The sequence below is a fragment of the Diceros bicornis genome, chromosome 13 (genome assembly GCF_020826845.1).
Source record: "Diceros bicornis minor isolate mBicDic1 chromosome 13, mDicBic1.mat.cur, whole genome shotgun sequence".
NCBI lineage: Eukaryota > Metazoa > Chordata > Mammalia > Perissodactyla > Rhinocerotidae > Diceros > Diceros bicornis.
The window spans coordinates 12,331,842-12,349,857 of NC_080752.1; the positions used below are offsets into that span (position 1 = coordinate 12,331,842).

The 18,016-nt window shown below is 34.9% G+C and overlaps 1 protein-coding gene across 1 annotated transcript in view; it reads right to left on the reverse strand.

Moving 5' to 3' along the window:
* Positions 1-18,016, reverse strand: part of BEND5 (BEN domain containing 5) — a 1,066,878-nt gene that overhangs the window by 851,249 nt on the left and 197,613 nt on the right. The window contains exon 3 of the mRNA XM_058552360.1: positions 2,438-2,562. Coding sequence (XP_058408343.1) covers positions 2,438-2,562 — 125 coding nt within the window. The remainder of the gene's footprint in view (positions 1-2,437; positions 2,563-18,016) is intronic.

Below are 18,016 nucleotides of genomic sequence, written 5' to 3' on the forward strand. Positions count from 1 at the left end.
TGTGCTTCCTTCCTATGAATTGACTATATTGCCTCAGAATTGTTTGTTTTTCAGTGGTGTGTGTATGTGACAATCGTAAGTTACTGACATGAGACAGGAACACCAACAGAAGAATCAGAAGTTGGATTTTACCTCATGATAGCAGAGAGATCTCCATAGGGGATCCAAACGTGGAGGGCCAAGACTCAGTCTAGTACATCAGGCTAAAGCCTCTACTCTCAAGACTCAGGAACATAGGCTTTGGAAAATGCACTTTGAGGATTATTGATTGTCTTGATGAAACAAGTGGGACAATACTAGGATCAGGTGAACCCCTGTAAGTAAAGTGTAGGTTTTCCTAAGATGGGTGGAACAGAGGAATATTGTTATTCTTATCATGAAAAATTGAAAAAGGAATTCTTTCATGAGAAAGTAAGTAAAACCAAGAAGCAAAGCTAGGAACTAATGTTTATCCTTGAGCATCTCTCTGTGTGGGGTTTAATTTTTTTCCCATTTTCCTAAAATGCTGAGGTAAATCATATTTAGCTAACAATGTCTGGAGCTCTCCTATATATTTATTTCCTTCCAGTTAGTGCCTAAACTTCAGTAAACATTACATAGAGCCAGTCCTGGGTCAGTGGTGTTGTAAAGAATTAAGAGAATTGGTAGTAAAGTGAAGCGGCTGTTGCTGCACCCCTCTTCTGCTGAAGAAGCCAGAATGCCGGAACAGCATTGTGTCAAGGAAGACCCAGAGTCCTAAATTGCAGATACTGACCATTGCCTGATTCATGACTCAAGTTGCAGTTGGGAGAAATATAGAGAAGCAAGCAACCAGGTGAAAGAGTAAAAAGGATAGATTAACTTCAGAGGGGAGATTAAACAAACTCCTCACTTTCTCCCAAATATACCAGAAAAAGATGGTCCTGAAGGAAGAAGACAGATGTTAGGTTATAGGGCTATGCTTTCACCTGCTTAAAATGATCATATCATGTTGTGGGAGATCAGAATTGGCCACCTCAAAATACATCTCTTTACCTTGATTATTTTCAAGAACAAAAGACTCTGAAAGAAACTTAGACCTCCCCCCCACTAACTGCCTAAAAGAATTTAAGATAGAAGGCCTGTCCCCAGGACAGGCCATCACCATAGATAACTCTGGGTATGGATAGACTGGGAGGGTCCTTGTTAAGCCCATTCTTATCGAAGCTCTGAAAACCAAGTAAAAGTAGAAGTTATCCTTTGTAAGAGACATTTACATTAGTAAGGGAAATCTCCATTTGTAAAAGTATCTCCCTCTCTGTACTGGGATGAAGGGGGTATGACCTTATTTCTAGAAACTCTTACCAATGTGGAAGGCAAGGACTTAAATCTGAATACTCTTGTTTACTGTGCTTTTCTGGTAATCTCCCATAGCTGACTCCTCCCACCCCCAATATCCTCCTTTGTCATTCTGAATATAGTATTTAAGATGAGAACCTCTGCCATTTTGTTGAGTTACTCACTTTCCCTGGGTCTCTCCCATGTATACATGTTATTAAACTTTGTTTTATTTTCTCCTGCTAACCTGCCTTTTTAATTATTTGGCCAGCCATAAGACCCTTAAGGGAAAGAGCGAGGGGGAATTCTCCCTCTTCCCCAACAATGTGTACAGAGTTTGTGCAGAATCTTCCAGGATCAGCTGTCTCAATCATGATCTACAAGAATGATAACTGATTTCTTAGGATTAGATTTTTATTAATGTTTGTTCAAAGCATATATATTTAGTTCTATTTTCATCAATATTCTCTCTCATTCAAAACAGATTTGAACAGGATTATAAAAACATACATGGTTAGAAAATGTAGATGAAGAAATCACAGTTAAAGACAGACTAATACAATCAAAATAAAAGAAAAATTAGTACACAGAAACACAAGCAAAAATGTTTTCCAGCCTAATTACAGAGGGCTGTAAAATTCACTCTGAGTTTTCCAGCAGCCAAAGCAAAGGGAAAATAGGATGAATTACAAGAATTACATTATTTTCAAGATAAAAACACCTTGTTGTATAGGATAAGAAATGATTTTTCTAAAACTGAGGCCTGTGAGAAATGGCCCTCATAGGTGTTTATAAAGAAGAAATAATATAGAGAACAGCACTCTATAATAAACATAATAGCAAGTCACTTCCTGTGGCTCCTTATAGCGTCCCTCAAGAAAGCCAAGCATATCATGCTAATGCTTCAATCAGTAAAGGGCACTTTTTCTTCTCAGATAATCTATTTGTATTAATAACCATCAGATAACAAAAGTCAGCATATTATACCTATTTCTCTATATCTCTTGAAACAAAACTATATCATTGCTGTAGATATACAAAAATATATTCCTAATATAGTCATTATTTTGATATTCCTAAAATGAAAATAATCTTCTTACCAAAACCACATTGAAAGTATCCACTAGAGTATTTCTCTCACCTGTGATTCTTTCACGTTTTCAACAGTAAAGTTGAACCAGACTCGGAAGCGTGGGTTACAGGTATCCGGCCTTATGAACAAATCATACTCAAACTCAGAGACCTGGTCCACCCGTCCAAGGTTGCCTGGTAATAAAATTTAAGAGAATTGGGTTTTAACAGAAGTTCATGCAGCTCAATAGTACATACTTTTAAATATTATGAGCTATGACAGTGACATTTGTCTTCCTTCAGTACTTGTAGGTTCAGCATTCACAGTCTGTAAGGCTGCCAATTCTGAATGCACCCCACTCCAGGATAAGAGGAGACTTGCAGCTAGTCCAGGCTATGGAGCAAGCAGCTTTTACCGTCCTTATGACCCAGAAGATTCATTTGTGCTACAAATGTCTTTGGCAGATTGGGATGCTCCATGGAGCATGTGGCAAGCCCCAATAAACCAAGTAAGAATCATAACCAAAGTTTAGTTTCCTAGTTTGAGAAATGGGGACAATAATGCCTTATGTATTTTGTATTAAGCTTTATGGTATACAAACCACCTCTAACATATTGGATCTTATTTAATTCTCACAACAAGGCTATGCAATTTGCACTGTGTTTGGTATATTTCCAAACTTCTATCAGAACATGTTAAAGAATGTAGAGTAAAATTTTAAACAAAATTTAGAAGTAGTTGCTACATAAGCATAATAATAGTAAACTCACAAACAACCATGAAATCAATTTCCATTTTCTCCATCAACAGAACTAACAGTTTTATCAAAACTGTATAAACTTACATGTGACTTCCATTCTTTGTCTCTCTTCTCTCTGACTGATATTCTAACAAGCAGTGAATTGCCAAAAATGTTAACAGTGGGATGGGATAAAAGGAAAAGCAACGAGTCTGATGAATTCTCAAACCAGATAATCAATAGCTAAAGAAGAGTAAAGATGACTATAGACAGCAGCAAAGCAACTGATTGAGAAGTCAGTATTGTATTACACTTGAAGAGCACAGCAATATCCTGCTTTAAAGTGAGCTCTAGTGTGTTTTCCTCCAAACGAACACTCAGAATTGAACTTTAACCTTATATGCACCAAAGTTTTAAATTACTTCTTTTACTAGTTCTATTGGCATGGCACTTGTTTTTCTGAGCGCCAAGTGTGTTGTAATAGATGGAGTACTAGCCTGGGAATCAATAGACCTGAATTCTAGCCCAATTGACTCACTATGCAACAAAGGGTGAGTTATTTACCCTCTCAGGGCCTAATCTGCAAAATGAGAATATTGAGTTATCTAACCTCTAAGGTTCCTTTCATCTGTAACATTCTTTGGCTGCCTGATTCTAGGATTGATCAGGCAGTGATCCAAGACAATAAGATAACCCTCTCCCCAAAACCATATCAATTAACCTTAGGGTGATTTTATCAGCTCTCATTAAAATTTGGCCTGAGAAGTCAGTCTTAGTCTCCTTCTAGAACCAGAACAATCAGTTACCTCCAGTTAAGTATACACACATTGAAAAAAAAATGCATTGATACGAAAGTATAAACATGAACTAATTAGAACCAAAAACTTTTATCTTAATTTTTCTAGTTCCAATTGTCTTTAGAATTCCCAAGGAAATTCCTCCATTAAATTGGTCCTTTCAACTATCATCATCCAAAAATATTTACTAAGACCTATGCCACAGAGGGTAGAATACTTAGTACACAATAGCACTGAACATGGAATCAGAAGATCTAGGCTCAAGTTTTAGCTCTGCCATTCACTGAGTGACCTTGGAAAATTCACTTAACCTCGTCTAACCTCTGTTTCCTCAACTGTAAAGTAAAGTGTTAACAGAAATACAAATATTTATCTCTAGGCTAATTAATATGAAAATTAATTTTAATTAATATACATAATTAATATGAACATTAATTTTTAATAAAAAATTAACATTTCCTGAGCATTTCCACCTGCCACATACTGTCCTAAATGATAGGTGTACTAATCTATTTAATTCTCACAACAACCCCTATGAGGTAGGAACCATTACTATCCCCATTTTACATATGAGAAAAGTAAGGGACAAAGATACAAAATAATTTATCCAAAGTTATATAGCACATAAGCAAGTAAGAGTCAGAGTTGAGATTTGAATTCAAGCAATATGGCTGTAATCACTAGACTAACAGCTTCTCTACCTAACAAAGCTGGTTAGAAGAATATAGAGATAAAATAAATTGAAAGTACATTATAAGTTATAATGCTTAGTAAAAGTGCTATTCTTAAAACAACAAAAAATAAAAAGCCACTATTTTTTGCCCTCTAAAAGATCATGAAGGAAAAATTAAATATTAATGTGCATTTCAACATTTGAAGGAAAGAAGATTTTTATTTTGTTTTTAATTCTAGAACACTATAAATGGGGTTTGATAAACAAAAGCATGTCTTAAAATTGCTGCTGCATATAGTACCTAATAATAATGTACCATATTTGTCTAAAAATTCAAAATGATTTGACACCCTTTTTATTATTAAAGCCTCACCATGATGCCATGATGAGTAAACAGAGATTCGGAAATGTTTAGTGCTTGCTTAAGTTCATGCTTTAAAGGCAAGGCAAGACCTTGAAATAAAGACTTCTGAATCCATTGGGTTGTTCTTTGGAATATACTATAGCTACAGCCAATTCATTTATTCAGCTATTTAATCAGTTATTCATTCAAAACGTTACCATTCTATGTGTTGTAAAAGAGAACAGATAGTAAATCTAACAGATATGGTCTTTGCTTTCACTAAGTTTACAGTCTCAAATAATAATAGTATATAATCTTTGGTCTTATACAACTATTCTCTCGACCTTCTTCACCATTCCTATGAGGAGTATCCTCTCTGTGTGTATGCATAAACAATGCTTTCCTCATATTACCTGTAATATTTCAACAAAGTGTCAATCTATGGTCTTCTGGAAACGGGTATTTGAAAATAAGCTGACAATACCTCTATATCATCTGCTTCCCTTCCATTTATATGAAAGGCAAGAAAAGAAGGCACATAGGAATCTAAAATATAAGACAGTACAAAACAAAAAATAAGATTTAGACTTTAAACACAAATATATTAGTAAATGGACTAAATATTACACATAAAGACAAAAGTTTTTATTCTAGATAAAAAAACAACTATATATTGCTTATAAAGACAACTTTACATTTAAGAGCAGAAAAGGACTGAAAATAAAAGAATGAAAAAGTTATAACAGGAAAGGACTATCAAATGGAAAGCTAAAGTAGCTATATTTATATCAGAAAGGATAGGCTTTAAATCAAGAAACATTACTAGAAATGAACAGGGATATTTCATGATTAAAAAAGGGTAATTCCATCAAGAAGATAAAAAAAATCTTAAAAGTATATACATCTAATAATAGATATTCAAAATATATAAGTAAAATTTGACAAAAAAAGAAGATAGAGACAAATTTAGAATTACAGTGAGAAATTTTAACACACCAATACCACTAACTGAGAAAAACCAAGAAAATATTCAAAAAGGATTGAGACAATTTGAAAATGTGATTAAAAAGGATACCTAGTTCTAATTATGGAACACTTGACATTTATAGGACTGCAGAATGTGTATTCTTTTCAAATGCACATGGCACATTTAACCAAAATTGATCATATGTTGGTCCATAAAGCAAGTCTCAACAAATTTCAAAGGAATTTATACTAAACTGCAAATGTTCTTTTAAAATCACAGTGATAGTATTTTAAACTAAATTATAATCAATATATGGCAATGAAAATGTGTGGGAATACTTAAAATTTTTCACTATTATCAACAGTGCTTTGGTGAGCATCCTTATATAAATATCTTTGGAAATGGAATTCTAGATCAAATGATACGAAAAAGTTTAAGGTGTTTGGTATACTGCCAAATTGCTCTTCAGAAAGGCTTTCTTCTTTTTTTTTTTTTTTTTTACTTTATTTTTGTTTATTGCAGTAACATTGGTTTATGACATTGTAAAAATTTCAGGTGTACATCATTGTACTTCTATTTCTGCATAGATAATAGTGAAAAATTTTAAGTATTCTAAATATTTAATAACAGGAATGATTAAACACACTTTGGTGAATCTATACAACACACTACTCTGCTATCATTAAAAAGGTGTTGAAGAAAAATATGTAATGATGCAAGAAGGTATTAATTATGCATTAAAGGAAAAAATAAATGAATAAAAACCTGTGAAATAGCAAAAAAAAAAAAGAAAAAAAGAAAATGTGTGGGATATAGATAAATCTATTTTAAGATGGAAATTTTTATATACACATATACATAGATGTAGATGATTGATTTTCACTGATTTATACATGTGGTTGAAAATCAATTATCTAAGCTTCTATCAAAAGAAACTAAAAAAAAAGAGCAATACTTTCAAACAAAAAAAGTAGAAGGAAGGAAATAATAAAGAAAAGAGGAGAAAATCAAAGAAAATTTTAAATGTACCCTATAGAAAATTTAAAATGTGAGAAGCTGGTTCTTTGAAAAAAGACTTTTAATACTAACACATTCCAGCAAAGCTCATCTAGAAAAAATAAAGAGAAAGAAAACTCATATTAATATCAAGAATTTAAAAAGAATAGTACTGCAGATCTCTTATACATCAAAAAAGCAAAAAAAAAGCAATGAACATATAGTGAACTATACATGCCAATACATTTGAAAAGTAAATGAAATGTACAATTTCTTACAAAAACACAATTTATTAAAACTGATATAGGAAGCAATATAAAATGTGAATTACTTGATAACTATTAAATGGACCATATCCTTAACTTAAAACTTTCCCACAGGGCCGGCCCCGTGGCTTAGTGGTTAAGTGCGCGGGCTCCGCTGCTGGTGGCCCAGGTTCGGATCCCAGGCACGCATTGACGCACCGCTTCTCCGGCCATGCTGAGGCCACGTCCCACATACAGCAACTAGAAGGATGTGCAGCTATGACATACAACTATCTACTGGGGCTTTGGGGGGAAAATAAATAAATAAAATCTTTAAAAAAAAAAAAATCTCCCACAAAGAAAATTCCTATCCCAGATGATTTCACTTCTGAATGCTTAGAAACTTATAAGATAGTCAATCTCAAAAAACTCTTTAATAAGAAAAAAAATGCCTAATTCATTTTATAAATCCAGGATAACACTGATACTAAAACATGACAAGAATATTACAAAAAAGAAAACATATAGATGAATCTATTTCATAAAACTAGATGTAAAACACTAAAAAAAAATTCTAGCTAATTGAATCCAATCATGTATAAAAGAGATGATAGATCATGAAAAGTTGGGATTATTACAAAAATGCAAGGTTGGTTTAACATTTAAAAATCATCATTCCAAATAATCACATTAACAAAATGAAGAACAAACGTGATCAACTCCTTAAAAGCAGAAAAAGTATTTTATAAAAAAGCATCATCTCTACTTTTGGCTCAGTCATGTTGGAGTAACTGTTAAGAAACTAGCCTCACTGAAAAGAATTATGAAGCTGGGAAAATATATGAAACAACTGTTTTCAGACGCTTAGAAAATAAGCAACATGATACAACATACAATCCCTGAAAGAAGAGATACACATAAGATGAGCTCCCATAATAGCACTGAGTCTCCATCCAGGAAAAATTTCCCATCTATGGCGGGAAACCAGATCCCAATCAAACTAAAGGGATCCTGTGAGCTGAGGATACAGAAATCAAAGTTGAGGCTATTGAAGCAGCTAAAATCTGTAGAGCGGGGCATAAGAAAGGAGAAAACTATACATGGTGGTAGTAGTGAGGGAGTAATCCAGAAAACTCTGGGATCATTTCCTCTAAGTCTGTAGCTGAGGGCTAGGCAACATATACTCAAGGTGAAATTACATTAGGTATATCAAAGAAAACTTACTACAGTGTTGAAAGAAAAAAAGATATACTAGAGATGAAGCAAGACTGGGTAGAAGGGTGTTGGGAGTATAGCCAGAGTAGGAGAACTTTTAACACTTCAGGCATAATACCTTCTTGAGATACCAGAAGGGACATCTCTTAGCAATAAGAACCATGTACTAGAGAAAGCTTTATTTTCCATAATAAAGCTGAAAACCAAGCCCTGATAAATCTCCATGGGAGACAAAGCTTGGACCCAAGTTAGAACAGTTTGGAAATACCTAGGACTTTTAACAGACATACCCCAATAAAATTTAAAACCATGACTATAGAAGTTTAAGGTGATCAACCTTGAAGTGATCAGCAATTGAACTGCCTTCTACAAGAAACACAAAACACTTCAGAAGAAGATAATAGAATCCATTATCTAAAATGTATCATCCATTCTGTCCATTGTACAATCAAAAGTTACAAGACATTCCAAAAAAAAAAAGTGATCCACACAAAAAGCCAAAGACGAAAGACAAAAAGAAACTTGAAAACAACAACACAGAAGCAACTCAACATGTACAAGCAATCCTCGATAAGACTAACAGCTGATTTCTCATCAGAAATCATGGAGGTCAGAAGGCAGTGGGATAACATATTCAAAGTGCTGAAATAAAATATTGTCAAACAGGAATTTGATAGCAAAAACTTTCTTCAAAAATGAGGGAGCTAAGACATTATCAGATTAAAAAACCTGCCCTACAAGAAATCTAAAAGAATGTCCTTCTGGTTGAAATGAAAGAACAATAGAAAATAATTGAAATCTACCTGAAGAGATAAAGAGCACCAGTAAATGTAACTACATGGGAAAATATAAAAAATAAATATATTTATGTTTACTGATATAAAAAATAAACACATAGAGGAATAATTATAAATCTGTATGAAGTGTATATAGTGTATCCAGATGTAATTTCTATGACAATAAATATATGTATAATATGTGTATATTGTTGAAATTAAGTTGGTATTAATTTGAACTAGTTGCTGGCAATTAAATTAAGTTCATTGTAATCCCTAGGGCAACCACTAAGAAAAGAAATTTTAAAATATAGTAAAATCAATAAGAAGGGAATAAAAATGGACTGTGCACCTTTCTTTCTGATGATTTTAGGTTGCTTTCCAAAATGAGTGAATTTGTGCTTGGGCTCTTTAAGGGCAGGCTTTTTTTTTTTTTCCTTTATGTCCAATAGCTTTTCTGGGGGTATTCCCCGTTGTAGTTAATAGCCAGCAAAACCAGGTATTATGACACTTGTCTTGGTTGTGCTGAGTCCAAAAGGTGCTTATTGTGGTAACACTCCACGGCTCAGATCCCCCACTCCTCCAGGGAAGGCTTCATACCTTAAGATTGTTCCCAGCCATCCGTGAAGCACCACAGCTGAAAGGTGGCATTTTTCTCTACAGAAAGTAATTTCTGCCTCTTCCACCTCAGTCAGCACTGTCCCTTTTCATGTGGATTCTTTTTATCCAGTTATCAGTTCTCTCTTAGGGGTAACTGTTCCAAGAGTAGTTGTAAATTCATTGGGTCTGTGGGAGAAGATGAGTTCAGAGTCTGCCTATGCTGCCATCTTCACACTGTCGTCCAGTTTTTAACATCTTCTTCTTCCTAATAATCCTACTTTTATTATCCTTCTTCTCTTGTCTTCTCTTCCACCAATCAGGTATTCTTTATTTCTCTTCTTCATCTCTACCAATTTTGAAGGTTCCATTCTATTTATGTTCTAGTAGTTATTGTACTTAACAAGTTTTAAGATCAATACTTGACATAACAAAGTGTAAATTTAAATATCTACACTTTCCTCCACTCAGAATTCAAGAACCTTAGAACTATCACTCCTCTTAAAGTATTCTTTCTCCCTAGTTGTTTTTAATAACTTCCCTTTATCTGCAGTATTCTTCAGTTTCACTGCTACAGATTGGGGACAGTTGATTTGAAGGATTTAGTTTTACTTACTTTTTTCAGGAATTGTACCTCTTGAATCTGAGGATTCATTTCTTTCATAAATTATTACCTTTATTATTGCCTCTGTGTAATTTTCTTCTGGGATTCCTGTCTTTCTCATTTTATTATCACTTAACTTCTCTTCTATATTTTTCATCTCTATTCATCTCTGTGTTGTCTCAGATCTGTCTTCTACTTCATTAATCTCTCTTCAGTTGTGTCTAAACAGATATTTAACACAACCTCTGAGTTTTTAATTTCAATGACTATGTATTTCATTTTCAGAAGTTCTACTTGGTTCTTCTATAAACATGTTTTTTATGATCTGTTTTTTATGGTATCTTTTCTTGAGTTTTTGAGTCCCTGTTTTAGGTCTTTAACCATTTTAAACAAATGTGCTTTTACCCTCTCTTTGGAAGTTCTAGGAATTTAATCCTAGTATTTGTTGAGTTTTCTACCTTCCATCCACACTAGATTGTTTCCTTGCGTGTTTTATAACTTTCTATTTCCATCTCACCTATATTGGAGCTTTACCTGTAAGAATCCCTGTGCTATCAGTATCAAGGGCATGAATCTTCAGGGTTTTGCAGTTTTGCATTTGTTCTTCCAGATATCCCAGGAATATCTCCAACTTGTAAATAGTTTTTATACTAATTTTTCATTTTGGGAGGATGGCACTAGGTCAAGTAACGTGGAAATTTAAAACCCTAAACTGTGGCATAAGGCCGCAGTTACAAATTTTAAGGGAGACTATCTATTCTGCTCTCATGTATTGGAAAGATCATAAGCCTCAGGCTTAGACAGACATAGATTTGAATCCTAGCTCTGCCACTTACTAATTTTGAAGCTTTGGGAAAATCTCCTAACTGCTCTGGACCTCAGTTTTCTCATATGTCAAAAGAAGATAAAAATATTTTATTCACAATATTATTATAAAGTTTAAATGAGATCATGTATATAAATTACCTGGTCAGTGCTTAAGCCCAATAGTATTGGAATCATCCTTTAGTATTCTCTTAATTTCATACTGAATAACTAATCCAAGGAATCCTTTCAAATATATCTAAAATCCAACCACTTCTCATTACCTCCACAGACATCACTTTGATCCATGCCCACTATCTTCTCCCATCTGGATTATTTCTAACTAGTCTCCCTGTTTGCCCATCTTGCATTCTATTCTCAACACAGTAGCCAAAGTAATCTTTCCAAAACATAAGAGAGATCATGTCACACCTTGTTCAAAATCATTCGGAGTAAAATCCAAAGTTTTTAAAAGATTCTATATTAACTGTCCCTCTTTCATCTGTCTGACCTCATTTCCTACTATTCTCACAGCACCTGGCCTCCTTACTATTTCTCTATATGTCAGGCACCCCTCATCTTTAAGGAATTTGTAATGGTTTTCCCCTCTTCTTATATTTCTCTTACCACATGGATTGACTCCTCAACCTCTTTCAAGTTGTTGCTCATATTTCACTTCCTCAATGAGGCCAATCTGACCACCATATTTAATACTGCAAAATACTCTTTTCCCACATTCCTGATACCTCTTACCTGCCCTAATTTTCCCACAGCACTCCCCACATTCAAGCATACAATAAAAATTATTTATTTATTACAAGTATTGTTTATTTCTGTCCCTCTGATAAAAATGTAAGCTCACGAATATTTTTCTGTTTTGTTTACTGTTGTATCCCCAGCACCTGTCTAGCCCAAACTACTATTCAATAAATATCTGTTGAATAAATGTATAAATAAAAGCAAACTCCCAAAGTTGTTAAGTAATATAAATGACAGAGTCATTGTAGCAGCATTTTGAAGGTCTATTTCATTCCAGACCTTGTGCTGGGCACTGGGAATACAAACATGAGTATCAGTCCCTGTCTTCATGGAACTTATAGTCAAGCTGGAGAAAGAACCACGTAAGTGGATCACTTCAATTCAAAGCATCAAGTGCTATGATGCAGAAATTCCCAGAGGAAACCATAAAATGCTGTGTAAAAGTGAATTGTTGTTATATTTACAATAGAGAAACATAAACTGGTCAAAAAGAAAAACTGTAAGAACCTTAAATAATTGATCTTTAAAACTGTAAAATTTATTTTATTTTTCTATGTTTGTCCATTGAAAGTTATTTTGAGAAGTCAGTCAACTTAAATAGCATATGTGCTTGCCCTTTAAATGTTGGTTTACTTTTTCTTTTTTCTTTTGTGAGGAAGATCAGCCCTGTGCTAACATCTGCCAATCCTCCTCTTTTTGCTGGGGAAGACTGGCCCTGGACTAACATCTGTGCCCATCTTCCTCCACTTTATATGGGACGCCGCCACAGCATGGCTTGCCAAGCAGTGCGTCGGTGCGCGCCCGGGATCTGAACCAGCGAACCCAGGGCCGCTGCAGTGAAGCACGCACACTTAACACCTTGCGCCACCGGGCCGGCCCTGTTGGTTTAATTTTTTATATAAAACTTATGTTATATAGTTCACTTGATTTTCCAGAATAATGAGGTATTTATTTTTCTTCATTTTGGTTGTATTTTCTTCTTTATTCCAGGAATATAAAGGAGCTCCCCCACAACCTCTCTCTACAGAGAAATATGTAAGCTTTCTGTTTCCAAAAAAGAAAAAGCTATGTAAAAATGTATTTCTCTTCCTGATTTCTAAAGGGATCTGTTTTATTAATTTACTTTTTCTTCAGATCTCTTATCTTACATAAGAGAATTTAAACTGAAAACTACCTTAAAGTATCTAGGAAGTAGACAAGGAACAACATGTAACTAATATTCTGAATTAAAATGCTCAATTCACTGGTGAATTGGGAATCAGGGGTCCTTGCAATTGACCCTCTGAGGCCTCGTTCAGTTATATGATTCCATGAAAGAAAGAAATCCAAATCATACAAGAGACTATCTTGTATAAATAAAGACTAAATAAAGATGAGGAGCCTCTGGAAACAAAGAAGAAAAATAAGAACCTCACTTTGCTTCCTCATCCTGTCCAGCCTATTCCAAAATATCACCTTCTACAGAAAAATAACCATACTGATTTAACTAGTCAGGTGGGGAAGATCCTTTCAGAAAACAAAGTGCTCATCCATGTGAGAGAAATGACCTCTTTGTGATATCATTTAGAGCCTTGGTCAGGGCGATTTACCAAATGGTGCCTGCTTCCCTGAAGGATTTAATCTCTCTCTCTTCAGTAAATCCACTTCTTCCTGAAAACGTGTTTGTGATCTTGTTTCACCATAAAAAAGAAGATTTTAAAGCTGTGTGTTTGCCCGATGAAAAGAGTAGGAAGGCAAAAGGACAGAAATCAATATTGTCATCTTACATCACTGTTGTATACAGTACCTATGTTTAAATAATCACCCAGAATGCAGGATCGTAATTAGCTTTTCCTCCAGAAAAGGCTGAAAGTAAGAAAAAACTTGAAAAATGCATGATATTGCATGAATATCCTCAAATACACACTCCCTAAGAATGAAACCAAAAGAAACATTGACCCCAGCAATAAGTATCTCCAAATACAGCAATGCAGTAGTAGACTCTGACTAGCAAAAGAAGCTAAAGAAATCTTGTGTCTCCTTGGTTCAATAACTGAATGTTTATTGAGCACTTGCTATATAGCAGGCATTCTGTTATTCACTAGAGATTCCAATCTGTTGGTATATAATAGTGATTAAAATCACAAACTCTGGAATGAGACTTCCTGGCTTCACAACACAGCTCCTTTCCTTACTAGCTATGTGGCCTTGGACTAGATACTGTGCCTCCAATGTTCCAATTGTAAACTCATGAAGTTGTTGTAAGGATTAAATGTGATGATACATACAGAGGAGTGAGAACAGTTCTGGTGGATAAAAGTAGTGAATAGGGATAAAGGCTATCAATCAGTTGAGGGAAACTAACAAATAAGTAGTTGTAACAAAACAGAGTAGGAATTATAGTCAAAATATGCAAAAAGTGTTATAGGGACATAGAAGTGAAAAAGCCTAATCCTACTTAGGGTTGGGAGGCTGGCAAAGAGTCAACAGAAATGACCCTTGAGTTATACTTGAAGGATGAGTAGGAGTCTTCCAGATGTCAGATGGGAGAAGGCAGAAAGAGCATTATATGAAAGAGCACAGAGCAATGAGACAGGAAATTTGGGCCAGGGAATTGCCAGTATGACCAGGATCTAGTAATGCAAGGAGTGCCAAGAGAGGAGGTTGAAGAGGTAGATTAGGGTAAGGAAATGGGGATTGGATGATTTTAAGCAAAAGAGTAGCACATCAAATTTCATTTTTAAAAGATTTATCTAGGGGTAGTATAAGGATAAAAATCAGAGACTTGGATAAAGGTTGAGATAGAAGCAATAATAATACACAGGAATATATTACAATGGATCAAGCAAGAATTAATGAGGACTCACATGAAGCAGTTAGAGGAAGGAGTGTATTAGAGAGATAGAATCCACAGATGTTTGTAAGGGATAAGCTCTTCTTCCACATTTGATAATTTTTTTTAAATGTTTGATTAATTTTCATGGGAAAGAAGGGGCAAACTGGTAACATTTATGAAAAATAGTAACACTGAAATTTCCTTTCATCAAAGAATCGTGAGCCCATCTTAGATGTGAGTTAATCATCAACATAGAACTTGAAGAAAAGGTTGGATGATGATTTGGTAGGTTTGGACTAGATAACTAAAGGTTCCTTCCAACAGTGGTGGATTTACTAAGAAGCAAACGAAGCTTAAGCTTCAAGGTCCCTAGCTCACAAGGGCTCTTATGAAGGCTGGGAGGTACAGAGAGTTATCTTTGGAAGGGAAAGCAAGGCTGCACTTCTTTGAAGCATTTCTGGCAAATAGCCTAAAGAGATTTCAGCAGAAAGGAACCTGAATCCACAAGCTGCCAATAACTTATTGTGATCTCCTTTCTTATTCTGAAGATATAGTTTTATATTCATAATTTGTACAATTTTTCTTAAAGAAGACCTTCCGAAATTATATAAGCTTCAGGCCGTACAAAACTTAGAACAGCCTTGGCTTCCAGCCCTGTGCTTCTGTGGTGTTAAGAAATAAAGAAAGCTATAGTCTGACTCCTAGAGTGGAGAGCATATTTTCATCTTGATCTACAGGAATTGATTCTCCAAGTAAGCAAACAAGATGATTTCCTTGAAATATATTAGGAGCTATTAACCAGAAATTAAACATTGAATACATGATGAATAATTAATGCTTTATATCTCACCATACAATGATGAATAAAAATAGAGATTTGAAGGTTGGGTGATATTTTCAAAGTCATTCTTCTTCAAAGATTAAAAATGCTTTCTGACACATATTTTTAAGTGGATAAACTATTGATTAGAATGGCAGTCAGAAGACCTGGTTATAGCTCTGGATCTATCATTGACTACCTTTGTGACCTTAGGCCTATGGCAGGATTACTGTCTACTGCAACTCTGAAAAGATTCTCATATCACCTTTTCTCGCTTCTCAATTAATCTTCTCTCCCTTAGTTTGTAGCAACAAACTCCTAACTGGCCTTCATGCTTATAGTATCTAACCACATCAAGCCCTCCATTCTTTTATGGCCCAATTGCCTTTGATGGCTTTTCCACCACCTAAAGAATGAAATGCAAAATCAGCCTGCCACAAAAAGCCTCTAGAATTTGGCCCTTAGATACCTGTGCAATTTTATCTACCATTGGAGCTCCTGCTTCTTTATACACAGTTTTCTTTAATGTTCCACAACCATAAACTGTCTTGGCACATTTACTCAAGCTATTCCCATAGTTTGGAGCCCTCTCACCATCCATGTCTGTTCATCGAAACCTTTAAGGCCTTGCTCAGCCACCACCTCTTCCAAGATGACTTCCAAAAATTAATCTTTCTCCATCATCTTCTCATATCACTTTTTTATTCCTCACTTATAATGTCAATCGGATAGCAAAGTGATTAAGGATTCTAGCAGTGAGTCAGACGGACATGGCTTCAAGTCTTTGCTTGAACAGTCACTAAGCTGTGTAGCCTTGGGAAAGTTACTTAACCTCCACGAAATTCATCTTTCATTTACTGAGTAGACCATGTGCATATGGTGTCTTTTATATGCATGGAAACCAGCAGAAATTCAGTGAGAAGGAAGCAGAATAACCCATTAGGCTTCCAGGCAAAACCCTCAGAGTCAACTGTGCTTACCAGAAAAGTCTAGTTTCTGCCAGTCAGTGGAGTGAGGGTAGAATAGGAATGAGGGTAAGAGGTCTGTCACTGATTTGCCCAACAAGCAATAAGGCAGTGTTTTGTCTCCCATTTGGCTTTTTTCTCTGGGACTTTAGTATTCTCAGTAAGTAGCCCAAGAAAGGAGGATTGAATAGTATGATTCATGAAAGAAATCACATTCTTGACCCCAAACAATGTGAGTCACTCTCCTTTGCTCTTATTTCTAATGGAAGTTTAAGGAGTACTTCCTGAAAGCAGGTAAAAGTTATATATGAAATATCTTAATTCTCTCATTTGGAAAGTAAACTAACCAACTCCTATCTTTCATGAAACAGTCACTTAACTAATATTTATTGAGTATAAGCCATGGGCCAACATATAATTATTGTTGTGGTTATGACAGTGAATAATACAGACACGTCCCTACCATTGGGTTCTTATTTCTCATAGAGAAGATAAACATTAATTGAATCACTTCAAGTGTGATAAGAGTTATGAAGGAGGGATACACCCCTGGTATCTTAGAAGCATACAATAGTAGAACCTAATCTAGTTTATGGGATGAAAGTAGGCAACTCTTGTTACTTAGTGCTATAGACTGAATGTTTGCTTTTATTATTTCCTAGCAAAGCACCATTTTCTCCTCCTTTCAGAATATAAAGGACTTTATCACATGAAACTCCTATATATGTGAAGCTCTGGGCTAATACTTAACCTTACAAGAAAGATGTATCTATGTTAATATATGTATCTCTCTGAATTAATCTTTGCCACTCCCATAACATTAGGTGGAGTACTTTAAGTTTAGCTAGTGTTAATAAATGCATGCTGAGTTCATGTCAAATAGTCTGGAGGCTGGTAGGGATTGAGAGAGAGACATATAAAGAAATCACTATAAATATAATGAAGTAAGTATAACAATACCAATGGGAGAATGATTAATTCTGTGTGGAGAACATTTGAGCTTTAAAGGGTAGTAGAAGTTTACAGGACTGATATGGTTGGGATTTGGGGAAAGCAGAATTCTAGGCAAAGGGAAAATGTGTGTAAAATCACACATATGAGAAATAGATTGGCATAATTAAAAAGTGGCAATTTTTAGGTGTGGCTAGAGCATAATATATATAGAAAAAAATGATGGGAGATGAGGTAGTCAAATTTTAAAGAACCTTATAAGCCAGGCCTAGAAATTTGGACTAAGGTGACATTAAAGACAATTAAACAGGAAAGTAATGTGTTAAAATGCTTAGAACTATAGCTTGGTTAGTAGAAGAATAACTGGCAGAGTAGGGGTAGGGAGTGGCAGGCAGAGTCCAAGTATGAGACGATAGAGGCCTAAACCAAAGCAGTGGCAGCGTGAATGAAAAGAAGGGGATGTTGACAGATGTATAAAATATAATTCACTTATCTGTTTGATTGAATCAATGCAAAGGTCAGGTCGTTCTGAGTTGCAAGTGGTAGAAACTCAACTCCAGTTAACTTAAGCAAAAACTGGAA